At 42.0% G+C, this 8,312-nt stretch overlaps 2 protein-coding genes across 2 annotated transcripts; both read left to right on the top strand.

Annotated features, from left to right (window-relative positions):
• Positions 1 to 1,018: 1,018 nt before the first annotated feature.
• On the top strand, positions 1,019 to 2,944 carry LOC116210097 (probable transmembrane ascorbate ferrireductase 4). Its single transcript, XM_031543907.1, has 4 exons — positions 1,019 to 1,494; positions 1,593 to 1,644; positions 1,791 to 1,987; positions 2,521 to 2,944. Exons 1-4 carry the CDS (start codon positions 1,294 to 1,296, stop codon positions 2,845 to 2,847), a joined length of 777 nt encoding a protein of 258 aa, XP_031399767.1. The 5' UTR covers positions 1,019 to 1,293; the 3' UTR covers positions 2,848 to 2,944.
• Positions 2,945 to 3,630: 686 nt separating this feature from the next.
• On the top strand, positions 3,631 to 7,977 carry LOC116211483. Its single transcript, XM_031545889.1, has 11 exons — positions 3,631 to 4,007; positions 4,091 to 4,177; positions 4,579 to 4,761; positions 5,041 to 5,138; positions 5,561 to 5,649; positions 5,794 to 5,897; positions 5,988 to 6,084; positions 6,157 to 6,232; positions 6,361 to 6,475; positions 6,627 to 7,158; positions 7,536 to 7,977. The coding sequence occupies exons 1-11, from the start codon at positions 3,746 to 3,748 to the stop codon at positions 7,627 to 7,629; spliced, it is 1,737 nt and encodes a 578-aa protein (XP_031401749.1). The 5' UTR covers positions 3,631 to 3,745; the 3' UTR covers positions 7,630 to 7,977.
• Positions 7,978 to 8,312: the final 335 nt, after the last annotated feature.

Raw genomic sequence — 8,312 nt, 5'->3', positions numbered from 1 at the left:
CCCAGTGACTGTGCGGCTGTTGAGGTGCTTTTACCGCATCACCCTCGAAGTTTATGCGGTTACTGTGAAAGTGTCCAGGGCATTTCCGTACTTTCAATAAGTGGGCGATTTTCGTTCTGCGAATCAACCACCCATGGTGCAATCACTCTTTACACCATAGGATTGTATCTATGTGAAAATCCGCACGATACGCGAGGATAATTATTAAGTATTAATAAAAAAGTAATATTTAAAAATAAATACATTATGCATTTTGTAAAAAAAATATTATTAAAAAAATTCGCTGGAAAATAAAATCAATTTGTTGGAGGATCACCACGATTTCATACAAATCGTAGTATCGATGTCCTAAGTAGGACTTCCATATCCTAAATTGAAATCACACAATCTAAGATTAATCTCTAGAAAAGCAAAACAATTGAAATTATCCATTTGAAATGGAAGAATAATTATTATGCGAGTATTGAGTAATATAATATATTATTATTTTGTTCACAAAAAGAGAAGCTAACGGCGTGTTTGGTTTTAAAGTTAAGTAGTGTTGAGTTTTAATTTTAATTGAGTTGTAATAATTGTGTTGTTGAATTACGAGAAAAAATATAAAAAAGTAATGAATAATTAAGAAAAAGTAATAATCGATCCGACTGCCCCCAAAAGCCATTAGCATTTTATTGCAATGATGTAGCCGAGCTCTATAAACGTCGAGGGAGTTTGAACTGCGGCACGAGCTTTTAATGACATAAATATAATAATACAATGCTATTTTTTTTCCTTTTTGGGTAAAATAATACAATGTTATTGTTGACAGAGTCTGCTTACATGCCATGCCGGTTGCTTGACGGAGGGAGTACCATTACACAATTCAATGCTTTCTCAAAATAAATAAACGAATGATCAAATTCCTTGAGCTTCGGGTAAATTAATCCCCATCATTCGAATGCCCATACTAATCTCGGAGCCCCTACCATCCCGCAACGGACCACGTAGAGGCCCCGAGAATGCCAGGTAAAGTTACTCATATAGCAAAAATTTGTCCCCCATCGAACGATCCCGTGATTCCGAGACAGTCCATCCGGGGAAGTACTGCTGATTCTTGCCACTAACCTTTTTTCTAATAAAGTGTCCAAAAGAACAAGTCCTGTTCTATAATCCAAAAATGGATGGATTGGATGCGGCCAGTACTACAGCAACGGATCTTAAACCCTCTTCTGTCGGCGATAACAGCATTCTTCAGTTCACTCCACTGACTCACTGTGACAGCTCAGGGTGCCAAAGCAGAAAAGGAATCCTCCCATGGCGGCAGCAGCAGCTTCTTCCTCTTCCTCCTCCTCCTCTTCTTCTTCTTCTTCTTCTTCTTCTTCTTCCATTTTCCCACTTATCTTCCTTGCAAGAGTCTCAGGCTTGGCAGTGGCCTTCCTGGTCCTCTCATGGGCCATCAACTTCAAGGCCGGCTTCCTCCCACACTCCCCCTCCCAAGAAGACCTCATCTATGCCGTGAGTGAACACATTCAACCCATCATCTCCACCAAGTTCACTCCTTTTACCCCTTCCGAGGACAGAGATTGTTGATTTGTTTGTTTGCCTTGAAACAGGTCCTGCATCCCCTGCTGATGGTCATCGGCTTCATCCTCGTCAGCGGAGAAGGTGATGAATGATGACAAGCCCTTTACTTTACTGATCATTAGATGCATTAGTCATCACCACCCAAGAAGCTTTGAAATGTGCAGCAATGGAAGCAAATTCCGTGCCCGTCTTCTTCAAATTTCTGATCTTTCTTGGTGGGTTTGCAGCAATTCTGGTACACAAGTGGCTGCCGGGGTCGAGGAGCTTGAAGAAGTCGGTGCATCTGAGCCTTCAGGGAGTGGCCTTGGCATCCGGGGTGTTTGGGATTTGGACCAAGTTCCATGGGAACGACGGTGTCTTGGCAAATTTCTACAGCCTCCATTCATGGATGGGTTTAGTCTGCATCTCCCTCTTTGGAGCTCAGGTAAATTAATTTCCAGATTTTTTGTTGAAGATGATGAAAAATATCTTTTTTCTTTTATTTTTCTTTTTCCGTTTGATTATTTTATTAAGCTGATAATGAGGATGGCTTTAAGTAGATTGTTGCGGTATGGTGGTGGGTCATGCATTGCATTTATATATGTCGCGTCGTGGCTTATATTTAGAAGCGATGTTGTTTCTTTAATTATTACTCCAGGACAAGACTTGTCCCGTGGGACGATTTGAATTACTGACCAAATGCAGTCATGCAGACAAGAATTTGCTGAAAATGCGAGGCCTAATTAAAGCAATGATTCTCTTGCACTGATAATTTGTTTAGCCAAGTTCATTAATCGTCCCGAAAGTGGTTCTTAGGACTTCTAATTCGGGGCATGCTTCGAGAGGTGAACACCTCGATTTAGAAGCTCCAAGCACGGCGTTTAGCTATGGTAATTATCATAAGCTACTAGCAGAATTGGCAGATCGATGCAGATGCACTTCTCACATTGGGATTACATATTTCGATTATATGTGCAGTGGCTGATGGGTTTCTTGAGCTTTTGGCACCGTGGGGAGGTTCGTTCGACGAGAATGAAAGTCTTGCCGTGGCACATCTTCCTTGGTCTCTATACCTACGGGCTGGCCGTAGCCACTGCAGAGACCGGGCTTCTAGAGAAGCTGACGTTCCTGCAGACTACAAGGAATGTGCCTAGACACTCTTCCGAGTCCATGGTTGTTAACGGCTTGGGACTCGGACTCGCCCTACTCAGTGGCATTGTAATACTAGCGGCTGTTTCCCCGATGTACGATACTCTTCAGAGAAAACTTGTGTACACGGACCAAACCAAGAATTTAACGTCTTAGCCCATGCCGGGTTGTGTCAATTGGCGTGAAATCTGTTGTATCATGAAATCTTCTTGTGTGGTGTTTTGGAAATCCACATTACCTGTGAATGTGTGCATACGAAGATGTTCATGGAAAGACACGGTGACTCGTTTCTTCCGAGTTTGTTGTACTTGCTTACCGTACCAACAAATTAGTCGGATGCTTCATTATACTACCAGTTCGAAGTATTCACCGGTAATGCTTAACTTGACATAAACATGAAATAGGCGGTCTCCTATGCTATGCAAAAGTAAAACACAGCCACATAAAAGTTGGGCTTATAGACTTGTCGTGTTTCATATTTTTGTCGTAATTTGCCAAGTTATCAATGCAGCACGGTCCGTAGGGACTAGTTGACAGTTCGCACTCGCGGTCACAGGTCGTATCAGTGCAGGATCCTAGATTTGCATGCTTTGTACGCTCGGATCGGGGTGATGGTACATATTTAGTGATCATGCTCGAGAGACCAACTCCTTATTGTATATTCACTCGTCAGCCAGCTCGTGCTTCCGTGGTGTGAGGTAAAATGCTGGTAGCTCTATATGATCTAGTTTTTCGAAGAACCGGCCTACCCGTGAGGCCGGCTTAGATCGTCAGTGATCCGCCATATGACCAGTTCCGATTTTGAACTACCAAAAAAGGTTTAGGAGGCGAAAGTTAAATACAGCAAAGTTTCGGGGTGAAATGAGTATATTCGCTTCTGTTCAGCCTGTGCGACCGCTTGGTAGGTGTTTGATTACCATTAGACCCCACCTAAAACCCCCCTCGGCAGCATCATCGACCGGACAGAAGAAACAGACCAGACAACAGAAGTCTCCCTCTCGAGTACTCCGATTACGGGTCGGACCTCTCCCGCTGACCCGAATCGCGACCCCCAATGAGCTCATCCACCGCATTTCCTCCGCCGTCTCTCTTCCTCACCTCCGGCGGGGTACGGCGCCGCGGCGTGCCCGTGTTCCTCAGGCGGCAGTACTCGCTCCTCAGCACCCTCCGGTTCTCCAGGCCGGGACTTCTGCGCGCGTATGCTTCACTTGCCGGGCAAGGTCCCGAACTCTCGTGGGGCTCCGCCGATTCCAACTCCGAGTTCAATGGTTGGGCCGTCGTGGAGTACCCGGTGGTTCAGAAGAGAGGGAAGAAAGGTGCTTCGACTTCTGATTCTATCTCTGAATCCTTCATTTTTGGTCCAGTGATCGGGCTATGAGAATCGCTCTTTGCTGTGCAGGCCTGCCGAAGTTTGTAGTTGGGGGAATTGGGGCGTCAGTTGCTGTTCTACTTGCTGCCATTGCTCAATTGTCGCTCTCCAGACAAGGTCATTTGATAAATTCTGGTTTTTCAGCTGTTCTGTTCTTCTACAAGGATAGTGATTTCCGTTCCGAGTGCCGCTGGTTGACTTCATGTGCTAGTTGATAAAGGTCAAAGTATGGCAAGCTGTATATAACTTCAACAAAAAGTAAAAATATGAATTTTGAGCTGAACCTGAAGCACGCAATATGGTATAGACACTTGATTTTGCACTCCTGAACCAAGATGTTGATGGCGGGATCTTTGAATCTATTAAGCTGCACGGTACCTTTTGATGAATAAAGTTAGTAATTCGGACTTGGCAGTTGAGGTTCTCTGCCATTACAATGGGTCCTTGATTAATTTGGTGCATATATGGAGGCGGTCGATTAGCTGACGAGGGGCTATTGTGCTTTGTTTTTATTTCAGGGTTTAAGTTCCGTTTGTGCAGTCCCCTGAATGCCTTGCAAGGTCTGTTGCATAAAACTGAAAGGCAAGCTAATATCACCAAAGATACTATTCCAGTTTCATCAGAGAGCAATACCATCGAGTTTGAGGAAAGCTCACTGACAGAGAGGGTACCAGATGAAATCGGCGATGCTGTTGCTTCAGGTGCTATTCAGTTTGAACAGAATATTCTCTATTAAGTAAAGCTAAAACAATCAGATTTGGTCACAATCAATAGTAGTTTCCTGAACTGTTGATTTTAGATTTAGTCTACTTCATATGAAATGTTTTAACACCTAGTGGCAGTTTCACCAAAGTAATCTTGCACTGATAATGTCTTGTACGAAGGATAGCGTATTGATGTTTTACGTTTCTGTTTTCCTCCCGATTATTTTTCTGGAGAATCCTGTAAATCAATTCCCTTTTTCCCCTGGGAACTTACAGGAACTTCAAAGAAAGACGTCAAATTGCAGCGCATTATAATTCCAGCTGCTGTAGATTCGACTCAGCAGGAAGCTCTGGGGCTATTAAGAAGTCTGAAGGTTTACCTTTTCAGAAACATAATAGACATGTTGATGCTTAAGTCCATTAAGTTTTGTTATAACTATCATTACCAAAGCCTTATTACTTAGCCAATACATTATTGTATGCTGCACGCTGTCTTAAGTTCGATGTAGCATTTTTTTGTAGGCCCTCTTTGGCTGCATATGTTGTTTACTTTATCTGATGGATTTTTTATATGGAAACTGCGGAAAATGGATGTCAAATGCTGTAGGATATTATTCTGTTGCATATTTATAAAGACTAAACAAAGAATTAGCTTCGGCAGAGCTCCTAGTTCTACAAGTCCTTTGATAACAGATTGATATCATTCTAATTGCACATTTAGGCAACTGAAGTTTACCCAATTGAAAATTCGTAGTTAAGTTCTGAGCATGACTGTGACTGTTCTTAAGGTGTATAGATAATTGAAGAGGGTGTTAGAGCTGACGAGCTATGCACAAGAAGGGAATATGCACGGTGGTTGGTTCGGATAAATTCTTCATTGGAAAGGTAAACCTTTTCAAAGTTAGTATTAGCTTCATCTGTTTATGCACTGCAGTTTATGTCTAATGAGCTGGAACCTTAGAATATCTTCTTCTTCTTCTTCTTCTTCTTCTTCTTCTTCTTCTTCTTCTTCTTTTTAAATTATTTAAGGAACCCGAGGCAAAGAATTGTTCCAACAATCTCACTTTCTGGTTCAACTACTGCTGCATTTGATGATGTCAGTGTAGAGGATCCAGACTTCAGCTCGATCCAAGGTAGGCATTTACCTCCATTTTCTGCTTGCTATTCTTGTTTAATTATGTCAAAAGAATGATTTATATGTAAATATGTAATATTTGTGTAAGCCCTGGCGGAGGCGGGAGTCATTCCAAGCAAGCTTTTAGTGAAGCATACCAATCATGGTTCAGAAAGCCAAGGGAAGTTTTTGTTTCTTCCTGAGAGGTAAGTTTTGCACATTCTCTTTTAATTTGTGTGTATTTCCAGCTGTCTCCAACACAGAACACTGTTGGGCAGGTTTATCTCGAGACAGGATCTGATAAATTGGAGAGTTCAATTAGAGTATGATTTTGTCCCTGGATTAGAAGAACAGGTACTACATATCGTGTATATCGTTTTTCTTATAAATACACTATTTTCTGACAATAGATTTCAGTTAAATGGAGTTTAATACTTGCAGTCTCTCTTAGTGCTTAAAAGCCTGACTTATTTACAGTCCAGATATCAAGTTCAAAGGTTGGATTCAGGGATATGAAGGAGGTCGGTTCAGAAATATCTCCTGAGTTTTTGATGGACCTTTTAGCTGGTGGCAAGAGCATAATCAGAAAAGTCTTTGGTCTCTATCTCTCTCTCTCTCGCGCGCTTTTTCTAAACTTCTTGCTGGACTCATTTCTGAGGATCAAATAATCAGAACATTAAATTCTCTAAACTTATTGCGATATTGTATTGGGTGCTTACTCATGTGTGTCAAAATATACATTGTATAGGTCAAATGAAACGATTTCAACCTAGCAAACCTTCAACAAAAGGACAAGCTGCTGTGGCTCTTACAAGTGGCAGGATGATGGAAGCAATTCAGGCTGAATTATCAAGAGTAGAGGCCGAGAATTCTTCAAGACTGATTGAGATGGAAGAAATCAGATCTGAGTTGCTGGGCCGGGGAGACATAGAGAGGGTTTGGAACGAGAAGATGAAGGAAGAAGCAGCCCGAGGTCTGGAAGTTGAGAAGGATTATATTGCAGCAATTGGTGACCTGGAGGAGGAGAAGATTCTTCAGAAGAAGACTTTTGAAGATCATGTGAAGGAGAGAGCAGCTCTAGAATGTCAGAGGCAACTGCTCCTTAGCCTCAAAGAAGAAGTCGATGAGATGTCAGATAGGCTCTCTTCGGAGAGAACCATTTATGTGGCTGAGCAATTGAGTGTGCAGGAGATGATCACAGAGTTGCAGAAGAAGCAGGAAGGACTTCTCGATACAAAGTCAATTCTGGAAGCTGAGAAAGAAGCCATACGAATTCTAAGGTAAATTGAGATTTCATATTTTGCATTTTTCATGAAGTGCTGCTGTTTCTTTAAAGAAAGCTTTATGTGTAGTTAGTAGTGATTGGTTTATGATGATGTTATGAGAATCAGAATCCATTTGGTTGAAGATCGGACTTTAGGTTATTTATGCCTAGGAAGATGCTCCACCGTGGTGGGCCTTTTCTCGCATAGCTTGTTTGAATTGTTGATATTTGAAATATCTCAGGCTCTTTGAAACATGCAGAGTGATTCACAAATTATTTAGCACAGAGACCTATGAACGACGTGCCTCAATTTCTTGAAATCCAGGCTATGTTTGACTCTGGATTACGATTCTGTGAGTGGTTCTTATCCAAAGGAGGGATTTATGCTTGCAGGTCATGGGTAGAGGATGAAGCGAAAAAGAACCAAGCTCGGGCTAAAGTTCTGGAGGAAGTTGGAAGGAGGTGGAGATGGGATGATCAATCTTAGCAACTGCCCCTCTTTTCTTCAGCACAGGGAGATTCATATGGGCAAAAGTAGTTTCCATCCTCCGATGCAGCTGCAGCTTGTGATTTCCCATTTCCTGTAATCTTTTTTCACCTGGGCTGCAGGTGCAAGGCTTTTACGTTTTTTAATCTTGAACCGAGTCAAATGGATCAAAGGTGGAAATTGAAACAACGTCTCCGGAGTCCCAGTTTTAATGTACTGTCACCTGTCAATGTATGTCAACCGTTGCTTGCTGTGGAAGCATAATAGAATGTCTTTTTATTTGCAAATACTTCAGTGAAGCTGCTGGAAACAACATAAGGTAGCCATCCAATGGCAATTATTACACTACATAAGTGTAAGACAATCAAACCACCCGATTCTGTTCCCGATTTTCTCCTATGTAGTTACTCGGATGTGGTTGGAGAACGGCGTTATGATGCGGATCATTCTGTTATAATTTTTCATGTGACTTGCCATTTTTGCAGTTCGCAGTTTACTTCGACTCCCGAGTGGTCTCAATATAACCCTTAAGTGGAACATATTCTCTGAGCTCGAAATTCCATTGTGAAACTGAATGTCGAACTTGCGAATCACGAAATTATCAAATGTGCCGAGTATGTCTCATCAAATGTACGTTACTCGATGTTCGCATTTTATGGATATCATGACTACGATATTATCTG

The sequence above is a fragment of the Punica granatum genome, chromosome 6 (genome assembly GCF_007655135.1).
Source record: "Punica granatum isolate Tunisia-2019 chromosome 6, ASM765513v2, whole genome shotgun sequence".
In the NCBI taxonomy this organism is placed as follows: domain Eukaryota; kingdom Viridiplantae; phylum Streptophyta; class Magnoliopsida; order Myrtales; family Lythraceae; genus Punica; species Punica granatum.
This window is presented reverse-complemented; position numbering and strand designations above follow the sequence as displayed.

What these genes read in the sequence shown, in the direction of transcription:
- LOC116210097 (XM_031543907.1), top strand. Translation starts at nt 1,294, where the DNA reads ATGGCGGCAGCAGCAGCTTCTTCCTCTTCCTCCTCCTCCTCTTCTTCT. An exon ending in AAGAAGACCTCATCTATGCC is followed by an intron (nt 1,495 to 1,592) that starts GTGAGTGAACAC and finishes GCCTTGAAACAG; the next exon opens with GTCCTGCATCCCCTGCTGAT. An exon ending in TCTCCCTCTTTGGAGCTCAG is followed by an intron (nt 1,988 to 2,520) that starts GTAAATTAATTT and finishes TTATATGTGCAG; the next exon opens with TGGCTGATGGGTTTCTTGAG.
- LOC116211483 (XM_031545889.1), top strand. Translation starts at nt 3,746, where the DNA reads ATGAGCTCATCCACCGCATTTCCTCCGCCGTCTCTCTTCCTCACCTCC. An exon ending in ATAAATTCTTCATTGGAAAG is followed by an intron (nt 5,650 to 5,793) that starts GTAAACCTTTTC and finishes AAATTATTTAAG; the next exon opens with GAACCCGAGGCAAAGAATTG. An exon ending in TCCCTGGATTAGAAGAACAG is followed by an intron (nt 6,233 to 6,360) that starts GTACTACATATC and finishes TTTACAGTCCAG; the next exon opens with ATATCAAGTTCAAAGGTTGG.